The sequence below is a fragment of the Prionailurus viverrinus genome, chromosome E2 (genome assembly GCF_022837055.1).
Source record: "Prionailurus viverrinus isolate Anna chromosome E2, UM_Priviv_1.0, whole genome shotgun sequence".
Classification (NCBI taxonomy): Eukaryota; Metazoa; Chordata; class Mammalia; order Carnivora; family Felidae; genus Prionailurus; species Prionailurus viverrinus.
This window is the reverse complement of record NC_062575.1, coordinates 31,244,753-31,270,684: the sequence shown is the minus strand read 5'-3', so window position 1 is coordinate 31,270,684 and position 25,932 is coordinate 31,244,753. Positions and strand designations below refer to the sequence as shown.

The 25,932-nt window shown below is 46.2% G+C and overlaps 1 protein-coding gene across 3 annotated transcripts in view; it reads left to right on the top strand.

Annotated features, from left to right (window-relative positions):
- FTO (FTO alpha-ketoglutarate dependent dioxygenase) overlaps positions 1–25,932 on the top strand; it is a 435,167-nt gene that overhangs the window by 218,755 nt on the left and 190,480 nt on the right. For 2 of the 3 annotated variants that reach the window (XM_047835973.1, XM_047835971.1), the window contains exon 8: positions 13,375–13,499. In XM_047835973.1, the coding sequence (XP_047691929.1) occupies positions 13,375–13,499 (125 nt within the window). Of the gene's footprint in view, positions 1–1,425; positions 1,730–13,374; positions 13,500–25,932 lie in introns of those variants that run through there. The other variant, XM_047835972.1, reaches the window with a different exon arrangement.

The window sequence follows — 25,932 nt, the reverse complement described above, 5'->3', positions numbered from 1 at the left end:
TGCCTAGCACATAGTAGGCACTAAATAAATGTGCCTCTTGCTGGTGCTGGTACTGCCACTGCGAGAAGAGTGGTTCTCTAGGACTGGGGGGGCGGGGGGCGGTAGGAATGTCCCCCCTGGACACTCTGGCCTCACTCTCCCAAGCAGTTAAAGTTTCCACTAGAGCTTTGGTTTGGATGTTGCTGAAAAGAGGGGATGGGCAGAAGGGGGGTGGGGGACAGATATATACAAAGGAGTGAATTATAACAAAGAGCCTTTTCTGCTTCACTTCTTGTGTAGAAAACATATGTTCAGTGATGCAGGCAGCAGTTGGGTTAAAGACACACTGTAGGGCTGCAGACAAAAGGCCCGCGCTCTTGCCGCATTCACAATGTTTCCAAACATATTCACTTGCCTCACTTGTTAGGGACTGGGCTGTCAGCTGGATCCTCTTGCAAGTGTGATTTCTTTTTCCCGTTCCCTTTTCAAAGGCCTCCCCTCCCCTTCCCCTCTCCCCCAATGTTTTACACTTCATATAATCCACTGTGCATGACAGACCACTTCAGCCTTTGTGCTACTGATGTCTGGGGGGAGGGGAGAGCTGGTCTGATGGAGATCTTGGGTAACTTCTCTCTCTCGCCTAAGGATGGGAAGCAGCTGAGCCACTTTTAGGGCAAACATCATCACCGGATCAGTTATTTGCTGCTCATAGTTTAAACCTTTATTTTTTTTTTTAATGGTTACTTATTTATGTTTTGAGAGAGAGAGAGAGAGAGAGAGAGAGAGCAGGGGAGGGGCAGAGAGAGACGGTGAGAGAGAGAATCCCACGCAGGCTCCTTGCTGTCAGCGCGGAGCCCGACCCGACGCAGGGCTTGAACTCATGAACCTGGAGATCATGACCCGAGCTGAAATCAAGAGCCAGATGCCCACCCGACTGAGCCCCCCGGGTGCCCCTGCGCTTTAAACCTTTGGATTTTCCTTACTGAAACTAGACAGCTAAGGCAGGGTTTATTTCCACGGATGAAATTTCAGCAAGATATTTTTTATGTGTATTTCTTTTTATCTCCTATAGGTATGTAGTGTACTATAATACTATTGTAACCTAATAGTAGGACATATAATACTTTTGTGTCTAATCAATTAGAGCTTCCGTTGCAGTGAACAGTCAGCTAGAAGTGTAAAGAATTAGCATGCCAGTCCTTCTGCCCCAGAAGTGTGTTCCTCTCGGGCATTTCACCTTTCCAGCCTCAGTTTTCCCATCTGTAAACTAGGAATTACAGTATCGTGGTACCCCGCAGAGCATACCATAATACAGCAGAGTAAATATCTGTCACACGATGGTCAGCGAGAACGCCTTCACGTCTTCCTAGAAATCCTGTATTGTGTTTTCTTCGCTGCAAATAACTGAGCCCATTTCAGTGCCTCTGTTTCTTTTTTTCTTCCAAGCTCTCATGCTCTCTGCTTCATGATTCTGTTGACCAGCTGGGGTGCTCATCCTGGAAAGAACCAGCATATTCCGAGGAAGGAGAGGCAGCAGGGAGGCAGAGAAATTCCCACTGGCATGGAGCTCTAAATGGATCGTTGGTTCGTTTCAGCAGTAGAGACAGTTACAATCCTGCTAATGAATAGGCACTCGAGTGGCATTTCCCGTATACGCCGTCTTCCGGTGTGAGGATCGTTTCAGCACCTGAAAATCCTCAGACCTAAAACACTGTGTAAATATTTTCTAACGAAAAGTGCCAACAAAGCCATCCCCCTGCCAACACACGTCAGGACTGACAAAGGAAACTACGGATGGTATTACAGTTTTTAGTGCTGTCACTTGAAAATCCTTGAACGGAAAACATCGTGGAAATGTAGATGTGTTCTCCTCAGACCGAAAATACCAGTCTGCAAAGATTTTAGTGACGGACAAAGCTCACAGTCCGCCAGTCACCTGAGGTGGCACCTTCCCCCTTTGCCTGGCGTGGAGTGTCAGCCAGGGCCAGCGGTAGAGCCACCGGAAAATAAATTGATACTTTTTTCCGCACATCGAAGGGATTCGGTTCACAGAATGATGGGAAGGTGGGGGGGGGGGGGGGGAGGAGGGGAGGGTGATAAGAGTGTGTCTGTGAGGCTTTCCCCCCTAGTGTCGCGCTTTCGTTGTTTTCTGGCTTTTGAAGAAAGCTAGCGCTTCAGAAGCTAGACTGATTCCTGGGCTCTCTTGGTAAGAATGATTATGCTATTTCTTCCACCTCGGTGCGAATCAGCTTTGTTACATAGACCGCACGTGATAGTGACTAAGAGTAGACTCTACAGAAGCAGACGAATCTATTAAGCTCCTTGGAAAACCAGGGGAAAAGAACAATGATTTTGTAAAGTCCATAAAGGTCAGAAAAAGGCTTTCAGTAAGTATGCAGAGACTAGAAATCAAATCCCATTTCCTATCATAAGAAGCCCGTTGTTTTAGCCACAGTAGTTAATGTACTGTACGTGAAAGATTTAAGACTAGTTGGAAAGCTTTGCTTCTGTTTTATTAGGCTGCTATTGAAAAGCCAACAGCATAACTTCGACTAGGTGCTTTGAGATTTCTTAATGGGCTGTCAGGGGCAAGACACCAGGGCTGTGCTATACTGGCTCTTTCCTGTACATTAAAACAACAGGGCCAAGCGATCACATACAGAAGTATGAATTACTTGATGCTTTCTCTGTTCCATATGGCCAGCCATGTCTTTGGCAATTAATCATGTACAAAATCAGTCGAGTGCTCTCTGAAGCATTGAAGTCAACATTTAGTTGTACCTGTGCCAGTGGGGGCAGCGGGGTTGCACGCGTAAAATAGCAGGATGAAGGGCCTGCTGGCGCCACGGCCCAAGCAGCTGGCTTCTATAAACAACGCTTTTTTTTTTTTCCACTCTCCACCTTTCTCTCTCTCTCTCTCACCTTGCTTCTTTCCTTCTTTTCCTCTTTCTCCCTCCCTCCCTCCCTTTCTTTCTCCCCCCGCCCCTTCCTTGACATATACATGGTGGGTTTTTCGCCATCACCTGGGACACCAGCATTGCCATCTGGAGCTCCGAGGTCCAGCTTCCAGGCAGGGCCCCAGCACCCCGTTATTTACATGCGTCCGGTAGGCTGTCTTTCCCTCCAGCAGCCTGGGCGTACCGGCAGTTACCGCCGCAACTGTCCCAAGAGTTCGTGCAGTGGCAGGCAGGCTGCTGGGGTTCCGCAGCTTTTAGTGCAACACGGTGGGGGGGGGGGGGCGGTGTAGTGATTTCTGTACTGATAGGAGGAGAAACACGGGAGGTCCTGTGAAAGCGCTTTTGGGGAAAAACTAAGTAATTAAGTGTTCAAATGCATGGCAGTGGTGTTTTAGGATTTTAAAAAATTCATATCCATATCTTCTGGGGCCTTTTTGTCCCCAAATCTTTTTTGCACAAAATGCTACTGCCGCTGCTGCTGCTGCTAGACTTCCGGCATTCACGGAGCAGTTTGTAAGTGCCAAGCATTGTGCAAAGTGCTTTAAAAGCAGATTGTCTTCACGTAATCTTCCCAAGAGCAGTTGGCGCTGTTATTAACATACACCTCTTCGCAGATGAGGAAACTGACCCACGAAGCATTTTCCCGGAATTCCTTCCCCACAGGCATCCTTGATTAACTCTCCGTGAGCTCCCTTAGTTCAGTAGCACATGATGGGAAAAGGCTAACGTCTGTCTTTCTAGCACATTTTTGAGGATCATTTGGTAAACTCTCTTGAAACACTCCATTCAAATCAAGTGGGTCTTTGGGATGAACTGAACCAAGCGTATCCGTAGGTGGGAATAAAAGGCTGCTTTGTGGGCAGACTCTTAGAGACTAACGCCTTTGTGCCTTCCGTTTGGGACAGCCTAGCCCATCTCCTGCTCTTCTGGGTGATCCCCACGTGAGGGGTGGGGGAGGGGAGGGGAGCGGTGGAGACAGCAGAGTGAAGTAACCCAGTGGACGTGGTGGCCAGCGCTGCCTCGGTGTTATCTCTGCAGCCGAGGTCATCCAGGATGTGTCTTCTCAAATTCAGGAAACAGGGGAAAGAAAGTTTTAACATTGTGTAAACATTAGCACCCCCAAAACCCTCCTGCTCCTGGAGAGGGAGATAAAGTAGGCAAAAAGGCCGAGAGGCGTGTTTATTTGTTCTGCCGGGTTGTGGATCCAAGCGTGCGGGAGATCTTTGGTGGTGCCCAGTCCGGTTTAGCAAATGCGAAGGCATCACTCAGCATTGAGCTCCGGAGGCCTCACAAAAGAGCCATCTTAAACTGACAATCAGTAAATGAAAGAAGACCTGAGATCGACCTTTCTTTGATGGGACTGAGGCTATCTCAGTGGGTTCTGTGCCTTTCTTCTTTAAAAAAAAAAAAGGGGGGGGGGGAAGAAAGAAAGAAAAAAAAAAGTGTTCCTGGACTTTTGAAGAGGGGAGCCCTGGTTGGGTTTTTTGACAGCCTGTGGCAATGTTGATGTGAGGAAATAGCTTTCCCAGCCGATAACATCTTAAACCAAGTTTCTTCACAAGTTGAACCTTTAGCCCTCATTATCAGTCCGAGCATATCTTTGCAATTTGTGTGTGCCGAGGGGAAATACAACCCTAACACGAGGCAGCTATGTATATAAAAAGTGTTAGGTAGGGCATTTTCCCCATAATGAGAGCATTGCTTTGCTTTTCTTTTCTTTTTTGGTGGTGGTGGTGAGGATTGGGAGATGGGAAGGTGGGAAAAGGGACGAAGTCCTGGCATCCTGGTATTTGTATGGCTTTTGAAACTGGAAGAAGAGCAGCCGACGTTTTTCTTTTCTTTCTTCTTCTTCTTCTTCTTCTTCTTCTTCTTCTTCTTCTTTTTTTTTTTTTAATGAACTGAGCAGCGGGATTACCAGGCACATTTGTGGAATGTCTCCAGTTTCTCTGCATTTCCTTAGACAGAGTTCTCTGATTTGCAAGAAGCAGAGATTAAATCTGAGTTTCAGAGTTAAAGGTCTATCTGAAGCTGTTACCCCGTATCAGAAAGGCACCAAAAGAATTTAAAGACTCCTATAGAATTATTAGTAGGAAGTAAGTGCCGTCATTCTCCTTTTAAATCTCCGCTGTGATTCCTGTCTTAAAACCTTGCATGCTATAAATACTGCATTTCACACGTGTGTCCATGCGTGCTTTCCTTGTGATGCCCCAGAATTAGGACATACGGAGAGTTGCCGCACGTAAAAACGCATCCAACGAGAATTAGGTGAATTGCTGAGTTTTAACTGAATAAATTCAGAATTGGGAGACTTTTCCCAAGAAACGTTGAGACATAAGCCTAAAAGTCGAGGCTTCTTAGTACCTTAGAGTTTTGGTTTTTCTTTTCTCAATTCTCAGTCAGTCAACCTCTCTGGGTCTCCTTCCCTTCCTTCCTTCCTCCCTCCTTGTCCTCTCTGGTCGTGGGTTTTTCCCTTTGGCTTTACGCATAAAGCTTTGGGCCAGGAGAAGCTGATAACACTGGGGGACTCTCAGAGTGGGTTGCCGGAGTCCCAAGTAATTTTTGCTATTGAAACGGAGAAAGTGAGACTCCTCCCTTTGGCTTCTTAGGAGGGTATGCAAAGATTACACGTGATCGTGGCGTAACAAAGCTCTGCACTTTTAGATACATCCTGCCAGAGACGCATGGCCCTTCCACGGAGGCACCTAGGGATCGCACATGCGTATTTTTCTTGATGCTGTTGTTTAAAAGCAGTTTTTGCCACTCTTTTCTTAGAATTCGCACCAGGTGTAGTTTGCGTCAAACCAGACCACGTTTCCCAGATCGCTCTTGAGCTCGAATAGCACTCTGTGGCTTGATTGTTCATCTTCTTTCCCAGACATGCTCCGGCATGTCATTTGGTTTCATTTATTCAGCAGGCCTCTATGGGGAGTCTGTTTTCATGACATAGTGCCAAAGGAGGCACGTTGGAGGGTATTGAGAAGAGATGGGTGTGGACCCTCCCCGCTCTAACAGAGCCCATGCTCTGGAGGAGGAAACCTCTAATCAATAGGTGAATACAGTGGAGCATAACATAGTTTGCGAGATGTTCGGGAGTGGCACGGAAGCCGGGGTGATCAGCCCTCTGTCATTTGGTGGAAGGTTGTGGTTCATGGAAAACTTCACAGAGGAGGTGCTATCCGAGGGTGTTTCGTGAAGAATCAGTAGTTACCGGTCAGTTGTGCAACAAGTAAATACACAGCGTGGAACAGCCACATATTTTCAGGGAACTGAAATTAGTTTTAAATGGAATGGAAGAGGGGCACCTGGGTGGCTCAGTTCGGTTAAGTGTCCGACTTCGGCTCAGGCCATGATCTCGTGGTTTGTGGGTTCGAGCCCCGTGTGGGGCTCTGTGCTGACAGCTCAGAGCCTGGAGCCTGCTTCGGATTTGGGTGTCTCCCTCTCTCTCCGCCCCTCCCCCCCTCATGCTGTGTCTCTCTCTGTCTCTCAAAAAATGAATAAACGTTAAAATTTTTTTAATGGAACGGAAGATGGCTGGAGATAAAATTTGAGAAGTGACCAGGATCTATGTTGAGAGGGGGTGCTGTTTTGTTTTTGTTGTTTTGGTCAGGTCAAGAATTCGGGCTTCTAAGAAATGTAAGCTTTTTGATCTCTCACATGCCAATAAGCGAAGCATATGTGAACAGAGCCGCTCTGGTTTAGGTGAGGGTTTGGAGGCTGAAGCTCCTTGTTTCCTTTGACCCTGAGATAGCCCCCTAGTAGGAGGAAGATTCATGAGGGGGCGATTGACGTGGATGCCATGGTATGGTCCAGACGAGAGATGGGCCTGAACTCAGCCTGCAGCAGTGGGGAAGAGAGAAGTCTGAGCCATATTGAAAAGAGAGGAATGCCAGGATTTTTTATGGAAAGGAAGGGGGGGGAGGGGAGAATAGGATGAGCCCTAGCCATCTGGGTTGGGCGACTGAGTTGATGGTGATGTCATTCACCATTCTCAGGAAATACAGGAGCAAGCAAAAATACCTCACATGTGGACAAGTTGAGGCTGAGACTCCATGTTTGAAGTGTATCTTCAAGGAGAGATAGGCGGTCATGGGCTATATGGGGCTAGAGCCCAGCGGAGAGGTCTGCTTGAAGTCATCAGTCTACAGCAGAACCTTAAAGCCCCTGGAGGGGAGATCACCCGCAGAGAAAGCAAACAGAAGACATGGGACGAGAACTGAGGGTCTTTCCCTGGGCGGGCAACAGTTGAGTGTCTTGAGGGTCCCACAGTGAGGAACCCACATAGGAGTCAAAACAAGATCAGGACACGTAATGGGTGGTGGCCTAAGAAGAGAAAGGTGTCACGTAGAACCTGGACTGAGTCTAAAAGTAAAACCCACGATCAGAGGGTAGAGATTCTCTACCCCTAGGGAGATTCGAAACGGTATGCCTCGGGCCCCGGGTAGAGTCTTCTTGTGGTCGCGATTGCTCGGTGGTTGCCTGATTTCCTTTGCAAGATTTTCATTTTCGGTCGTAGACTCTTTCAGGAATGTTGTTGTTAACACAGCACAACCTAGCACGAGTTTGATTCGTGAGCTCTAAACAAAACCCATCATCGTGGCATATATCCTGGGCACCTCCTCCGCACAAGAAGCCGTGGAGAAGTCCTGATGTCATCTCCGGTTGGCAGCCGGGGTGGGGGTGGGGAGGCCCACAGCTAGGATTTGAACAGCTGGCAGCCTTAAGAATATTCTTCGTCTTTTTCTGATAGGCCAGCATGTCCATCAATTTCCGTTGAAAGAGAGTTGCTAATGAAATGAAATTCAGCCCCCCCAGAGCATGATTTCTAAACCTGTGGTTTGCTTGCCCTCTATTTTGAGGAGAGGGGAGGGCGACTGTGTTTTTGGTAATAGGAGACTATTTAAAAATCGGTACTTGTTTGAAGAGAGCGCCGTGTTACTACGGACGGGAAAATGGGCTATTAACGTTTCCTGCATAAAGTCAACCCTTGAGGAGCCAACACTAAGTATAAGGAGAAAAATATCACTGTTAATTCTTGTCAAAAGAATGCTCTTTGGCACTCTGAAATTAACTTTTATGCAATGAATCCTTTTCACTCCAGATTTTATGAAATGCTGTATTTTGGGGTCCGAATGCTCTATCTAAATTCTCCCATCCTTTTCCAATATCTTGGGAAGATTTTTTTTTTTTTTTGTAACAGAATCTGGTTCGTAGTCTAGCTCTATTTCTTTATATTTTTACTAACTGCTTACTCAGATGTATTTTTTTTTTCAATGTTTATTTATTTTTGGGACAGAGAGAGACAGAGCATGAACGGGGGAGGGGCAGAGAGAGAGGGAGACACAGAATCGGAAACAGGCTCCAGGCTCTGAGCCATCAGCCCAGAGTCTGACGCGGGGCTCGAACTCACGGACCGCGAGATCGTGACCTGGCTGAAGTCGGACGCTTAACCGACTGCGCCACCCAGGTGCCCCTACTCAGATGTATTTATATGACACTTGTTAACTACGTTCTTTCTTGTCCCCAAATGATGATGAAAATGAAATGAATTTTGACAATTAAATTTTATAAGCTTTTCATATGATAAAACCGACTTTGGGGGCTATGCAGGTCTGTGAGTTTTAATGTACGTATGAACTCATGTAACCACCACCAGTCGGGATACAGAATAGCTCCCTCATCTCCAAAACTGCCTTAGGCTGCCGCTTTGTAACCAACTCTCCCCCATCCTAATCCTTGGCAACCACTAATTTGTTCTCTGTCCTTGTAATGTGCCTTTTCCAGAAAGTTAAATAAATGGAGTCACTCAGTGTTGAATCTTTGGAGACTGGCCTCTTGCACTCAGTAAAATGACTTTGAGATTCAGACAAGTGGCTGCATCTGTCGGTTGGTTGTCCTTTTTTACTGCGGAGCAGTATTCCACTGTATGGATGTACCACAGCCTGTACCAGAATGGCAGTGTTTTGCATTCCCACTAGCAGTGTATAAACTTTTAAAAACTTGAATGCTGTTTTAAATGCTCTGGGGTTGACGTTGGCAAATCGTGTTTCACAGTTCCTTGGGGTTTTGAAGAGATGCCCCATGACAAAGGGAGGGCTTCTAGGTCTTCCACTGATCCAGTTTTGCTTTATGTATTGAGTTCCATGGAAAAATACATTTGGGGAGAACAGAGATCTGTCTGTGGAGTGTTGGAAAACCATTGTAGCAGGGTGGTGCATCCAGAGCTTGGGATGTGGACCGTGGGTGTTTCTGGGGGAGGGGACACTAGGGGGCGCTCCAGGACTCTGCACATAGTGGGGACTGCACTGGGAGAAAGTGGACTCCCTCTTCAGCTCCTTTTCAGTCCACGTCTTTGGGTCAGGCGGTCTCCACATCGTTAACATTCACTCGTTAATGACGTCATTTACGGCACAGCAGGCTTCCTTCTCAGAGCCTTCAGCAAAGCAACTTCTATCTAGAATGAAATCGACATGTGGCTTTGTTTTTAGTATGTTCTTTTTATGGGTATCTCTTCATTGATGCAGAGTACCACAGGTTTTCCATTTTTCTTTTGAAGCGAATTTATTTTGTACTTTAAAGTACGGGTCCTTGGAAATAAAAATACCAAATATTGTGTACCTTACACTCAAATGTGGCAAGAATCATGGGACTGTGCTAGGATGGCTGAATTTGGGGGAGACTCTACACAGGGGGGGGTGCTATTTATTTAAATAGACCTTGAAGTGAATCCTTTGGTCAAGTGAAGAGAGCTCCTTGGTAAAGCACTTAACTGTCTCTTAATTTATTTGATGAGTTTATAAGTTTATTTAATAGTAAAGCCTTAAAAGACAACCTTCTCCCGCTCTTTGTTTTTGCAGTACTTGTTTTCAAGCTCCTTCTTTATTTCCCGACTTGACAAATATTTATTAAAAATCATTAGACAAGCACTGGGGTGAGGTAGTGAAGTAAACGACAGGGTCCAGCCCCCGTGAAACTTATTTTCTTAAATCCTTCCTCCTTTCGCCTCTTAGAGGCTGATCAGGGAAAACAAGGGCTTCTGGATAAAATTTTTTTTTTTAATTTTTTTTCAACGTTTATTTATTTTTAAGACAGAGAGAGACAGCATGAACGGGGGAGGGGCAGAGAGAGAGGGAGACACAGAATCGGAAGCAGGCTCCAGGCTCTGAGCCATCAGCCCAGAGCCTGACGCGGGGCTCGAACTCACGGACCGCGAGATCGTGACCTGGCTGAAGTCGGACGCTTAACCGACTGCGCCACCCAGGCGCCCTTCTGGATAAAATTTAAATGACACAAAAGGCAAAGAAGAGACTTTTTAAAAAAGTTATTTGAATGCAGTCACATAGAAGATTAATTTTATTTTATTTACGTCTTTGGAGTCAAGTTAGATGTGTACCTTGTCTTCTGTTTGAAACATTTTGCTTATTACTTTGGTAAAATAACATGGATCTGCAGACATAATGATAAGCTTGGGGACGCCTTGAGGTTCCTTCCAACTTTAAGTACATGAGATGGGGCAGCACAACCAAGAAGGAATGCTGTTGTCAGAATACCCACCGATGCCAGGACCTCTCTGAAATTAGACATCTTTTACATCAGAGGTCACAAATTAGCAGCTGAGTTCCATACAGCTGTTGGCGTTTCTTGTTTGGCCACACGGCATTTAAAAAGTCAAAAGAAAGGGGACGCCTGGGTGGCTCAGTCAGTTGAGCGTCCGACTTTGGCTCAGGTCATGATCACGCAGTTCGTGACTTCGAGCCCCACGTCGGGCTCTGTGCTGACAGCTCAGAGCCTGGAGCCTGCTTCGGAGTCTACGTCTCCCTTTTTCTCTCTGCCTCTTCCCCGTTCGTGCTCTGTTTCTCTCTCTCTCTCTCAAAAATAAACAAACATTAAAAAAAGATTTAATAAAAATAAATAAATAAATAAATAGTTAAAAAAAAAAAGTTTCCAACACTTAAAAATCAGAAGCTTTCACATTAAAAAAAAATCAAAACAGATTTCTCATTTTGAAAATTCCTGCGTCTGGCACCACGGCAACAGCCTCTCTGAATGGGCGAGTTGGCTGTTGCTGAAAAGGGACTGCCCTTTTGCACAGAGCATATGCTCTCGTCAGGTAATCTTGTTTAATTCATTCACGTTACCTCTCTGGCTCTGGTAGGTATTTGACTTTGCAGCTCCTGCTTTAGCCACTTGGAGCCTGGGCTTCATGTAGGGGAAGCGCCTAGTAAAAATGAGCATTTCTCCCTGTGCCCGAAGGCTGAAATTGTCATTGCCCTCAACGCTCACAGAGTTTCCAACTGGGTATAGCATCTGATGTTGTAGATGTAACTCTGGACCCAGGAGGCCGAGATCAGGGTCGTTTTCGTGGCGAGGGCTAGTCACGTGATCTTGGATCCTTTAACAGTGGAGTTACTCGCTCCTGTCCTATCTGTGTGTATCCGTGAGGCTTTTTGATTGTAAGCAACAGAAACGGATTCTGGCGAATTTGAGCAAAATGGAACTTGGTTGAAAGGAGAGTGGATAACTCAAGGTCTCAAAAGAAGAAGAATGATCTCTACTCAGAAAGTTCAGGAAACCAGGAATACTTCGAGGACCATGGGTGGTAGGAACTAAGGCAATTGATAAACCGCCTCCAAATTTTTCCCCTCTCTTTGTCCTCCTTCTTAAGTGTCTGAAGTCCCGGAAAAGCGAACCAGGTTGGCCTGGGCCACATCCTTCGTGGGAGAGAGTGGGACACTTTCACTGGCAAGTCCCTCTAAGACTGCATGCAATACAAGACTCCCCCAAGAGAAGATTTGTGTTGTCACAGGAAGAGGGGGACCGGGCCTGGAGAGAAGGCAACCACACAACAAATGTTCACTACACCTCTTCTCAAGGTTGTCAGAAGGCATTCAGTACACGCTGTGAATCGCTGTAGACGAGCAAGGAAGTGGTATTTCAAGTTACAGGACAAAACCGTGAGCATGCTTTCTAAGTAAATGAAGGCATTGGCATCAGTTAGATAAGGAGTATGCACGGAGAGACTAGTACAAAGAAGGTCATAGTCTCATTCCTTTTAGCAGTTGCTTTGGTTACAACATCTCCAAAGAAGCCACACTAACTTTAAATGAAAAACATTTATAAATTCTCAAGATTTCGACTCCAGTTACGTGAAGATAACTACGTGTGATGAAAAATTCTCTCATTAAAACTCACCAGGCATTCGCTCACTCAAATTTCAGGTGCCAGTAGAATACTCTTTTGTTTTCTTAATTGTTTTCTATAATGTTACATGAGTTTGCATGTTTAAAATACACGCATATAAAACCGGCATACAAGAGTGAGTTGTAGATCAAATTGAAGCAACACTTTCAAATTGGAGTTTTGATGTAATGCCCCTTCTTAGAGTGATGTGCCAAGGCTTCAAATATTTCTTTTATGTTTTTAAATTTTTTTTTTAATGTTTATTTTTGAGAGAGAAGCAGAGCATGAGTGGGAAGGGGGGGTGCAGAGAGAGAGGGAGACACTGAATCCGAAGCAGGCTCCAGGCTCCGAGCTATCAGCACAGAGCCCGACGCAGGGCTCAAACCCACAAACCATGAGATCATGACCTGAGCCAAAGTCAGATGCTCAACTGACTGAGCCACCCAGGAGCCCTGGACTTCAACTATTTCCAAAAGCAACACCCAACATTTCTAACACTAGGTAGAGGCTTGAGTGTTTTTCTACTCACCTGTGAGCCTAATTTCTTTTAAGGGCCATAGCCATGACTGTAGAATAAACGATTCTTCCTCAAATTATAAGTCTGCTGTGCCCAAGAATCCCTGTACACGGTATTTGAAACATGTAGTGGATTTTTAAAGCTGGAAAGATTCATCGAGAATGAATTTGATTTTTGTGCTTTTATTGTTTCTTTCTTTGCAAGATCTTGATTTGCAGCAAGCAAGGAAAACGAGTGAACCAGAAAAAAAAGAAAAGAAAAGAAAAGAAAAATTTGCTGGCATGGCTGGAAATAGAAATTAATGATTCAAATACGAGTGGCAGTGCAGAAATCCTCAGCTGGGTGGCAGGAAACAGAGAGCGAAAGTCAGAGACTGCTCTTTTTTAAAAGGCAAAACAAACAACTCACAGTGAAGTGTACGTGAAAATCATTTCTAATAATAGCTCATGGGAGGCCGTTCCCAGGAAAAAGACCTTTGGTGCACTGAGGAAATTGAGTGAGAACACACGGTATCTCAATGTGTTACTTAAGGCAATGGGGCTTTTGGAGTTTACCTTATGTGCTTGGTACATTGATTAAATACAAAATATACGCTGGCCATTTTTGACCATCATTTACTGTATTGATTTGTTAGCAGGGGGACTGTAATAAAAAAGCCATTGATTTACTGTCCTTATTTGCTTATGGGCTTTTTTTTTATTATTAATTTTTCACTTTTCCTCTTTTTTGGACCATTTCTTCTAGACAAATGCTGTGCTTCGTGAAGTTAGAAGAGAGGGGGTCCCCGTGGAACAAAGGAATGAAATCTTGACTGCCATTCTTGCCTCGCTCACCACCCGCCAGAATCTGAGGAGGGAGTGGCATGCCAGGTCAGTTCTGCTTCTGAAATGGGATTTGTGGTCCCTGAACACCAAGAGCTGTGTTTGGCTAAGCCCTTCCTTCTACCACTGGCCTCATCCCTGCCATTTGGGGAGCCATGAACCATAAGCAAGGTGCAGATGCTTTCAGCCAAAGTTAGCTCTCCCACACATGGTACCTACATTAATTGGTTATGAGCCATGATGTCATCTGTAGGTATATATCATTTATCCCTGAGTGCAACATTTAGCATAAATGTTTGCATCTTGAGCAGAATATAATAGAAGTCCCTGCTGCTGAATAGAAGCACCCTTTTAATCAACAGTCTAAAAGACCAACATTGTGATTTAGCACTGGGAAATTCACACAGTGCTCTCACATCTCTTCGTGAGAGGCAGATCGCTTGAAAGTGGTCTGTTTATCAACCCCAGTTTTAGAATTGGCCAAGTAGGAATTGTGGTGGCTTCAACCTACTTTCTTTGCCCGTGGACCTACCTTTGGGTTAGAAAGCAGTTACCAGGAGAAAGTTCCTACACATTATCAGTTTTTACAGAATTGATGCTTGCATACTACAGACTCTACTATCCTGCTCTTCTTTGAAAAAGACTTGATGGGTGGAAGGCTGGAACCAGTTCCCCAAATGTCAGGGTTACCCTTTTAGATCTGCAGTTGGTAAAAATGGTTGGCTTACCGTCTGTCTCTCAGCAATAGAGAGAGGAATCCGGGAGATCATGCTGTATTTTTGTCTCGGAGTCTTATTTGATACTGAAAAATCCTATGTGCCTGGGAGTTCTCCAAAGGAGTCCATGCAACAGAATTTGTAATAATTTATGGCTTTACTAGTAGCGGTTATCGTAAAAATAGGTTTGTCTGAACAACGCTGCAGATGAGCACTTTCCAAGAAAGGAGACAGTAAAGACCATGAACTGTCCATCTCAGCTGTTGGAAAGCCGTTCCCCAAGTACGTGCATGATCTCTAAATTCACACTTGCGCTAAAACAGTAATTTTAAAATTCGCCCTGTTATTCTCCCTCTCCCCTCTCTTTTGTAGTATGGTCTGATAAGAGTAAACGACAGTTTCAGCAACAGTAATTAAATGATCTCCAATTTAACTCTGCTTGTACTCCACTTTAAGCACATATATTCATTAAAGTATGCATATTTTATTAAATACTGAAATATCCATGCAGGGACATCTGAGCTGTGTTTCCCTGCTTAGCCTTATATACATTTCCCCCCTCCCTGGTGATTCTTACTGAATAGGAAAGAAAGAAAAGAAAAGAAAAAAGAGAAGAGAAAGAAAGAAAGAAAGAAGGAAAGAAAGGGAAGGAAGGAAGGAAAGAACGAAGGAAGGAAGGAAGGAAGGAAGGAAGGAAGGAAGGCAAGCAAAAGAAAGAAAGAATTTCCCTGTAACCTCTCTCCCCCCACACACACCCACCCCCCATCCCTCCAAAGACAGCACAGCTCAGAGACCAAATGTTGAGGCTGGATGTCTTCTGCTGAGTGCATTCGGTTTGTTAACAATAATTTCCTAGTACACCAAATCATCAGACAACAAGGCCAAGATGGCCTGTTTAAGAGGAGTCTGGTTTCAGCATTTCTGGCCCTTACTGCTAACAGTTTAATCAGGAGCTGGAGCCAGTGTTGAAGTTGATGTAGTCTAGCATCTGAAACAAAAATTCTCAAGTCCTTTGTGGTAGGGGAGGAGAAAAGAAAGAGCTTAGTGGCTGACACTGTGCAGACCTCCTTCAAACTAAACACCTGAAAGAAAATTTCAAGAGGGTCACGTCTTGAGAGCTCAGAAGGAAAAGTGTCTTCAGAGTATTAAATAACCATAATCCTTCCCCCCCCACCCCTTCTCCGCCCCCATTTGATGTTTCCCATCCCAGTGACCTATCTAAAAGACTCATCCATATGATCTGTATAAACAGACTGTTACCATACGCCTCTCTTTTCCTCATCAAAGCTTCCTCTGGCCGTCTGGAATCGGGCACTGCCCTGAGTCGCCATCAGGCCGGTGATGGTGAAAGTCACAGAGCATCCACTGCCATGCTAACCGAGCCGGCTGGGTCGTAGACATCGGCCCATTGTGTACTTTGGAATTACACGAGGAAAAATGCACTTTGACAGAAAAGAATTAGCGCTCGCCAAAGGCCAGGCAATAGGTTACCGTATTTTGCTTTCATCAAAGCTATCAGGGGATCAGTGAGATTAGATAATAGAAATTTTTTCCTCCGAAAGTTAAATACAGATGACTCTAATTACCTTATATTGCACGTTAGAGAATGCGTGATGAATAGTACAACTTCCAAGAAATGTAGATCGGCGACGATGCTACAGCTGGCAATGAGTTTAGAAGTCTATTGTAATAAAGGTTCCCCCCCCTTCGCCGCCGCGCCCCCCCTCCGCCCCCCTTCCCTGCCCCCGCCTTCCGCTGGTTCCTTTGCAATAACGATATTAGGAAGAATATTTTTAAGCAGAACTTGTAACTAGGTTTTAAAATATTTGTATCTCTCCCCGGCCAGGAGCCGAGCCATTGTTTGGGACTCCCTGAAGTCTCTTAAACTGAAAGCATATGTTCCCCGTGATTTAGCTTTTTGAGGAAAAGTGTCAATTCTGCATGACTCGGGGTAACCGAGTTTGTCACAGTGTCATACAACCCTGCGATTCCAGAGGCACATCTGAATGCTGCGGGTTTCCTTCCCGAAGCTCGGTAATCCCATAAACAACCCTCTCCAAATAGGCTTATTAGGGCTGTCTGCTCACTTCCCCCGAGCTGAATGATCCAAAGTACATCAGGAGAAGCTGTGTGAATGCAGGGTAAGTGTTAACAGAAGCGGTACAGAATTTCTGAAGATTTGGCTTTGTTTATACAGTCCACTCTGCCTGATGGACAGCTTGTTATAGCTTTTAAAGAACTGGGCAAGCCCTCTGATCTGACCCCTTCTTGACCTCCGCAGCCCAAAGGTCGGTCTGCAGCTAATAAACTCTGAGGTTCTTAGGGTCTACTGTAGGAAAAGGCAGGAAAAGAGCAGCTGCAGGGACTGGGCGTCCCAGGATAGGCTGCTTTCGGGTCACTCTCTGATAATGAAAATGATTACCAAATTATATGGAAGTTTAACCGCAATAGTGAGTGAGGGGAGGGTGGAGCCCCGCGTATTAGGTTTGATAAATGAACTGTGAAGGGGCCCATCTGGCTCTCAACATCTTTTCTCCCCCTCTTTCCCTACCAAGGGGAAACATTTTAAAATAACAGCAGTACATATAGACTCAATGACCCATGCAAGGAGCTGGAATGAATTAAGATTTAATGGTGACAGTGGAAGAAATTATCATTTGAAAAGTGCGCTGAAGAAAAGGTACAGTTCCGTGTCCGTGTGCCCGGCTTGTTTTTCTAAATAAAATATAGCAAAAAATCGGTGCCTTTGTTTATGTTCCGCAAATCCCCAGCGCCTTTCCTAGACTGGTGAGAATTTTGAGGGCGTGCTTACTGTGGAGTAATTATCTGTAAGTCCGCTGAAGGAAAGGAATGGGCTTCCTTTGCCTTGAACATGTCGGAATGAGAATCAGATATTTTATTTCAGCTTGCTTGCTCAGGTGAGAGGACGTGCGTAAATCAGGTGTTAGAGCAAACGTCCTTGAAAAAAAAAAAAATTGTGATCCACTTCAGCCTCTGGCCACTGAATGTTACGCATTTTTGGATGCTGAATATACCTGTGGCTCTCTGACACTGTTTTGTTGCTACCACAACTTTGCAGGTTTTGTTTTGTTTGTTTTTTTCTGTAAAAGGAAGCGGAAAGCGCATAACGTTAATTGAGTAGATAGGTATGTTCCTTTCTTGATTCCTCTTTCTAAGAACCATCAGAGCGATGCTAATTATTGCCAATAATGGGCGTGTCACACGTATGTTCTCTTACTGTGAATTGATAAGAATAATCTACTTAAACCTGTCTCCCAACTCCCTGTGAACATAGAATGTCCCGGTTTCCGGCCAGTGACGTTGGGGTGCACAAAGCTCCGTGCTCTCGTTCACGGAGACAGCGGACCCAGCCTGTGACTCTGTGTTCTGAAAAAAGAATGAATTTATTTCGTCTTCATTTTTGTATGTTTTGTATACCTGCCGTGCACAGAATATTGCCTGAGCTGCTGTGCAGGAGGGAACGTGTTCGGCAGCCAGTTTAAGAATGGACCCGGGGATGAGGTTCTAGCAGGTTCCCAGAAAGGGGCCGTGAAAAAGATGGCAGTGGAGCCGTCGATACCACAACGGAGGGGCAAGTCGGCTCTGACCCACTCAGGAGAGTATTTCACGGTAGATGTCTTTGAAGACTAGAATCGCTGTACTGTTGAGAAAACTCCTCTTATGTTGAACGACACGGCCTACATATACAAGTCTCACCCAGACAATAATTATATTGAAAATAGAAACCCAAAGCTTCTAAACATTATCCAAATCAGTGTGTCCCATCTTAGGTTTGACTCGACCGTGTCTGTCTGTCTGTGGGGATTCATAGTAAGCCAAGAGCTAGGTGAAGGCTAACACAGGGAGGTGAGGAACACTTGTAGAATTAACTGTGCTCCCTGACTTTGAAACAGTGCCTTTAAATTTTTGCTGAGTAAGATGCAAAGACAAAACATAAGACGAGAGCCAGGCCATTAGGGTTTTGGGTTTTTTTTCCAACTGAGATATAATTCACAGAATATAAAATTTCACGTGAACGTAAAATTAATCATTTTGAAGTGTACAATTAGGTGGGGGTTTTTGGGGTTTGTTTTTTTTTTTTTTTTTTAGCATAGTCACAAGATTGTGCAGCCATCACCATTATCCAATTCCAGAGCATTTCCATTATGAATGAACCCCTGGGCCTGTTAACAGCCACTCTCAATTCCCCCTTCTCCCCGAAGTCCCCGGCAATCATTAACCTACTCTCTGTCTCTGTGGATTTGCCTGTTGCCGACATTTCGTGTCAATGGAGTCCTACAATATGTGGCCTTTCGTATCTGGCTTCTTTCACTTAGCATAATGCTTTCAAAGTTGCTCCGTGTTGTACCATATCAGTACCTGTTCCTGTTTATTGCCAAGTAATATTCCACCGCATGGAGAGACCCCATTTTGTCTTTCCATTCATTGGTTGGTGGACACTTGGGTTGTTTCCACACTGCTTGGCAGCTCTGAATAACACTGCTGTGTACATTTGTGTGCAGGTTTTTGAGTGGCATCTTTTCTGTTCCACTGAGTGTTCCATTGAGTGTAAATCCAGGAATAGCACGGCCAAGTTGTACAGTAACTCTGTGTTTGACTTTTTGGGGAGTTGCCAGACTGGTTTCCACATCTGCTGCATCATTGTATATTCCTGTGGCTTTTCCACAACCTCACCAACATTTCTTTTCCTTTTTTTTTTTTTTTTATATTATAGATATCCTGGTGCTGTGGTCGTGGTTTTGATTTGCATTTCCCTGATGATGCATGATGCAGAACATCTTTTCATGTGCTTAAGACCATTAGGTTTTTATTAGGAGATTTAAACTCATGGCTGACTTAAGCACTTACCCCCCTCAAATGGGAGAGAACTCACGAGCCCATGAGGGGTATTTGGCTTATTGCAGGAATGGAGTGCCACTGTGAAGCTGGCATGAGAATACACTTGTGTCTATTTCCCCATTCCCGTGGGTAGGGCTTTGTTTATCTGCCTGTGGCCCAGCTTCTGTGTTTTGGGAGATCCCCTACCTAGTCCTTAGCCCATTCTCTTACATTTCTTTCCTTACAGCTTCGCTGAGCATTGCACACCGGGTAGGAATGTAACCTGATGAACTAGAAGCTCTGTCCCCTTAGAGCGCCTCCATTCTGGGCTCAAACAGGACTTTCCGTGGTCCCACAGTAGACGACTTCATTTGGGTCCAAGGAGCCTTAAGACGGTGCTGAGAGCAGTTTTAAAAATGTTTTTGGCACTTTCTTAGAAAAGCTTTTAGAACCAGTTCCTCCCAGTTAAAATGAGCTCTCTGGACCGAGATGGCTCTCTATACATGTCTTCCCTGTATTGGGCTTCGCCAGCTCATGCTATTGCCAAGTTAGCCCTTTTTCTGGACAAGAGAACCATCTTACTGTTGACCGCCTTCCATTCGCCGTAACTGTCACCATCACCACCCACCTCCAGGACGGATCCACTCTGGACATCTTCTTAGGGCTCCAAGATCTAGTAGTTCTAACCTTTTCTAAGCCAGTCAGCTTCAGAGCTCTGATCTGGGTGCAACAAATAAACTAGTTTGTGTCAATTACTTCTGGGGACCAGCGCTAGTCCTAAGACTAGCACGTTAAGGTTTTCTCCGTGGATATGTGGTCTCTGCTTTTGCCTCCTGGCGGGCCTGGATTATATGCAGAACCAACAAGCTGGCCCAGTCCAGTTTAGCAACGAACTCTTATTTACTGAATGTTTGTTATGTGCAAATAACTCTGCGAAGTGCCGTGGGAAATACTAAGAGGAGTCCCGTGGAGTTTCAGTTTTGAAATAATGGATAGCTTCATGCGGGGGAGGGCAGGTTAGTAGGAACACCATCGCGTGCAGATTTTCCTTCTTTCGTCGCGGGATCCTGGAAGATGACTTAGCCATGGACTCTGCTGCAAGGCCACGTCCAGTCTGGGGGAAGCTTATGGAAAGGAATCACCTGACATGTACCATATAATTACTTGACTCTGTGTTTACATTTTGTGTCTGCTGCCGGAATGTGAACTTCATGAGGGCAGGGGATCTGCCTGTTCACCAGCTGTAAAACCTGCCGCCCGGATCACCGTAACATTAAGCTGTCTCCTCCATGAGAACCATGCCCTATGCGAGCAGGGACCCTGTCGCCTGGCATTCAGATCTGTTCGGTGGCTGGCTGAATAGAATAGCTTTCCTCTCAACCCATCCCTGTATTTATAAGTACTTTGCCTTCCTTCCTAATTTTGAAGAGGGATGACCACCGGGGATGCTGGCCTGTTGGGATTTTTTTTTTCGGGGTGGCGGTGGGGTACATATTCATCTGATCTCGCCAGAGGTTGGAAACCTTAAGGTTGGATGTAGGAGATCTCCGCTAATGTGGTTCTTTGGCATTGGAGCCCCAAGACTGCACCCTGCCCCCTGCTTCCGTCCTGAGGGAGGAAGGACACTCTGTGCACAGGCTGATTCGGCCACTTGAGGAGGAGTCCAGAAGTGAACACCATGGAATTGAGCTGGGATCAGGACGAAAAGACGCGGTCTCATCCCTGAGGCACCCATTCCTGATCCCTTGCCATGCCCGGAAGTGAACTAGGACTGGGGGAGAGGGGAAAGGCCTCCCTAGAGTCATTCCTCTGGACGGGAGGATGGCTTTCAGGCCGGGAGGGGCGGAGCTGAGTCTAAACGCGGCTTCCCGTTCGCATCTTACCTGCTCCAGTCAGTCGCAGGCTGCCTGCTAATATCCTGATGTGGCTTTAATGATATCAGCGCACAGTGACCAGCATCAGCCTTGGTGACCTGACATCTGGGCCAGAATTTGTGTGGCGCCCTCGGGAACTCTGGTCACCAGAAGTGGCGCCACCGGCCCCGAAGACGGGCTATGAGATGAGGCTGATATAATTCTCTTCTGAGCCGGCACGTGACGGAGTCCTTTGGACGTGTCAGCCACTGTCGCTCGCGTTAGGGAGGGGGGCTGCTGCTTCTGGCTGGGTTCGTCGGGAACTAGAAGTTGTGGGATCTGCGGTTCCGTAGCCGTCCCCTGCAACCGGCTGACTTGGTCAGCAGGGTTGGGGTGGAATAAACGAAGGAGCTTCCAGGGAGAAACAGGGAGGCGCCAGCCTGCTAGCTGACATCTATGCCTTTCCCTTCTAGTGCATCTGTCCCTTCTTTAATAATTGCAATCTCTGCTTTCCGTGGCCCTTAGCAGAAGAATGTCCTGTGTGTATCTGAACCCGATTGCTCCATAAAACCCAGTAACTCCATAAAACCTCCTCATAAATGTGTAGGAATTGAAGCATTGTGTAAATTTAGAGCGAGGATTAAATGCGTCTAGAGATAGGGTTACCTTTTTTCCCAGATACAGCAACTTATCTTGAGGAGGCCAGTGTTGTTGATGTTATTACCATTGTTACTGTCATCATTTGAACCGTTTTATGGGAGACAAAAGCCAATTGACTTCTGCGCATTTTATTTGTAAAATCAACACATAGGCTTCGGTATGAGCTCTCCTCCTGGCGGACCCTGACCGTGATCGGTTGCTGACTTACTTCTTACAGGCAGTGCTTCTTAAACTTTTCGAGAAAGCATCGATTGATTCATTTATTTACTCAACAAGTACTTATTAAATAGGGCTTGCTCTTTGTCGGGCACTGTTCCGGGTCCTGGAAAGGCAGCAGGGAACAGCACTGTTGTGAGTGTTTGTCCCCTGGAGCTTGTGTTCTCAGTGGAAGGAGAGACCAGAACTGCTTCCCTAAGTGGAGCTCTGAAAATGTCTTGGGGGAAAGGTACCGTAACTCCCATAATCCTGCGTATTCAACAACACTCAGTAGAACCAAAATACGATCCTGCAGTCGAGAGAAAGATCGAAAACGTCCTTTTCTGGATCTTTGTCATAAAATGATCCCTTGTTGTAAAACTTACCCTTCCGGTTCTGGCGAGTCACATTTGTGAGCTGTTCGTGGGATACCGGTTTCTAAGGAACACCATAGCATTCATTTCTCTCCTTAGACAGTCTGCACTCTGGTTCCCAGGGACTTTTCAAAAAGATGTGTCACCTTAAAGGCCTTCACTTTGCGAAGGCTCAAATGCAGGCTGTGTTACACCCACAAATATCTCTTCAGAGGGAAGCCGTCCCTGCCTGGTAGGTGTTGGAGGAGTGCGTGTGTGTTAATGGACTCCGGCACGTAATAAACGGTGGTTATAGTTAGTGTGAGCAAGCTGTCAGTCACACATTGATTCAGCAAATATTTATCGAGTGCCTGGCTGCTACCAGACTCTATCGTAGGCCTTGGGATTATAGAGATGAGTAAGACTTGACCAGGGGAAGTACATTAGGCGGTGCAGTATCCTAAGTGCTGTGAAGGAGTTTAAGTCAGGATCCTGGGCGAAGAAAGTGGAAAGAGAGGGGCAGTGTTCTTGTGCGACTCTCACTTGTGTGCCCAGCCATTCTGGGGAATACCGCTCCGTTGTGAAATTGTGTTGGCCGCGAGTGGGTAGGTAGCACTTTGTCTCCAGAAGGAGTGGGAAATAGGCGAGAAATCTATACGTGGTTATGGGTCATGGGAGAAAATCTGGGCTGCCTCTTTCTAGAGAGATCTAGTTCTCAATGATAAAGGTGTGGGGGGCCGGGGGGTGGTGTGGGTTTCTCTCAGAGCAAATTTCAGTAACGTGGCCTAGAGGTTGGGAGCGTAGATCCTGAGCAGGTTGTTTGAGTCTTGGATCCGTGTCCATAACTCCAGGCAATTATAGAGACGTTACGTAACCACTCTGAACCTCAATTTTCTCATTTGTAACTTGCACAGGGGATCATAACAGAGCTTATTTCATAGGGCTGATTGACAGATTCCGTGTAAAACACCCTGAGCAAGTATCTGTAACATATTAGCTGCTCAGTAAAAAGTACCCATCACCTTTAGATCAAGACAGGAAAGTCTGTATGAGCCCAGCCACATTCATCCTCTGAGAGCAAGCCCCCGTGTAAAATCCTAGCCTCGTGGTAGGGACCCCACATTGCTGAATCGGTGTGAGGATGAACACTAGCTGCATCTTGCCCCGTGCCAGGCTCTGCTCTAAGCACGGTCACACAGAACTGACCGAGGCCTGAACTCCAGCTTGCATCCTATCTCCAGCTATGAACTCTGGGCCAGGCACTCCGTGTCTCAGCAGCTTCACCTAAAAGAGAAGCAGCGTGATCCAGGTGGCCCGATGGACAAGGGACAAGGCGCGGTTCTATCAGTGAGACCCCCGGGGGCAGCTGCAGGTAAGGGAGGTGTTCCCCCTGATGACTTCAGTTCACCTCCCTCCCTCTCTCCACTGTCCTTGAAATGCGAAGTTGTGCTAATTCTAGTAGAGAGAGCTGCTAACATTTGTTGAGAACCCACTAAGGGCTCGGATTTTTCATGTTTTACGAGATGAGAGGCTAGAGGCAGAGAGGTACAGAGTAACTTACCCAAGGCAGCACAGCTAACAGTGGAGGTGGCAGACGGGAGCCGCAACAAGGCCTTGCCACCACTAGGTGCACTCGGCACTTTGAAGTGGGTCTCCCCATATGGGGCTTCGAGCCCTTCCCGGATCCTTCCCAGTGTGGAGAACAGCAGGTGTGCATTTGTAAAGGTTTCTTTCCTCCGGTAGCTAAACATGTTCGGCACTTTTTAGTTGCGGGTGCCTCGCTCTCTCTAAAGAAATAATTTGCAGCCCGCGCTTTATGAAGTAAGCCTTTTCAAGGAGAGTTATTACCTTTATCGCTATGCCATTCTTTTATACTGGTTACAATCTTTGAGAAGGAGGGATCAGGGGGCGCAGATGAGAACATCAAAGTCTAGCCTCAAGAATCTGTAAATCCTCTAAGTGGGGTAATTTTGAGGCGGGGTTGGTTAGCCAAGGCTGATTTGAGTGGGCTCCCTTTGGGTGATCGGATAGCATTTATCTGCTGTACGACGGGTCGCTCACCAGTTCTACGGTGTGTTTATGCCTAGAAAACCATTTACCGCACGTGGAGAGTCATGCTCTTATTCTATCTTGGGATGTCCCCAGTGTGTTTGACAAATTTACGCTGTAATGTATATTCCGGGTTATAGATAAAAGTTTCACTCCGCTTTCGGTTGAGGCAGTAATGGGGGGTGAGGGGTGGTAAGGCACAGCTCCGGCGGCCTGTAGGGGACACTGTTGCATCGTGGATCAGAATGAGTTTCAGCATCTTGTCCCAGGACAAAAAACAAAACAGATCACAAAACAAAAATAGGTCAGTCCCCTTCACATTACTAGTTGAAATGATCTGAATGATTCCAGTGTGCCTAGGAGAGTCTGTTTTCAGGTATTGATCAGGCTGTTTAGTATCTGCCCGAAAGGAACAGTTGAGCGTCACTTTCCAAGATGGGAGTGATTGACACTTTCCTGATTAGCTTTCTCTCCATACTCTTCCTCTGGACAGGGTACTTTTTTAGTTCAATAAACCTTCAGGTTTAGCGGACCCATCTTCATTTTTCGTGAAGGCGTGCCCCCGTCAGGTTGAAATGCTTTAGTTCTGTCGTATTCTAAATAAATATCGTGAGCCTCCTGAAGGGCATTCTGGAAGTTCTGAGTCTCTTCTCATCCATATCTTCTTCATCACTGAAAAAGATGCTATTGACTGAGAAAATGAAGTCATGTCTGTCAGGCAGACCTGTGTAGGGCTCAGCCCGAGCTCCAGGAAGCCCACACTGCCAGATGCTCTCGGTTCGGATGTGTCTCTCCTTCCAGGCCTCCATGCCCGTCCGGGTGCCCCGGGGCCTTGCCGGCACAGCCTCCACCACCCCCCCCCACCCCCACCCCCCCCTGCCGCCCAGCTCTGGCCTCTTCCCCTACTGGAATATGGGCCCTGGAAGGCGATTGTAATTAACCCTCGGAAAGCAGAGGTTTTGCTAAGGCAGCGCGCACCGTAATGATTTTGTTAGCTTGCTTCATTTCCAGTCTTACCATCAATTATGCCATGTGTTTCGTCCAGTTGGTGCTACCCTCCCAGTGTTAATTATAACCTACAAGACTGTTACAGTTAATTTTATGGCAAGCATATTGTCTCTTCAAGGCTCCAGAGCAGCTCATAAATTATCTTGAAGGTAAAATGTAACTTGGGGAACTAGTTAGGAAAATTCCATCCATCTCGCTTAGGAACCGCAGCTGCTCCTGTCAGCTGCCTCGCTGCCGCATTGTGAAGGAATTAGGGTGGGTCAAGTTGAAGAGGGGAGGCCCGGGCTGTCACCGAGGAGGAAGGCTGTCCTGGCCCTGTCAGACAAGTACCTTCTGCCAATCCCTGGTGGTTTCCCTTCGCAGGCAGGAAGAGGCAGGCAGCGCAGGTGGATGGTCCCCAAGCTGTCTGTATTCATTACTTTACAGAAACTTGTTGTAGGTAGGCAGGTCCGGAGACCTTTCCTCTTCTCTGTTGTCATGATGTTAGGCATCATCTGCAAAGTGTGAGAGAGATAACTCTATAACTGACTCCGGGCCTGGGCCGGGAGACAGCAGAAGGCCGAGGGGCGGGGAGCCGGCGATGCCTCCCTGCAGCCCCCCGGAAAGCCCTGCGCTGAAACGAGCATTTTATTTGCGGTTGTTATTGTTCCCGTAATCTGATAAAGTGAGATTTCACCGTGAACGAATGTACTCTAAAATTGCCTACTAAATAAATTAGCAGGTTATCTTATTGGGATAATAAACACACTCTTTCTTTCTTTCTTTTTTTTCTCCCCCCTGCCTCCTCACACGAAGTGTAAGCTTTACA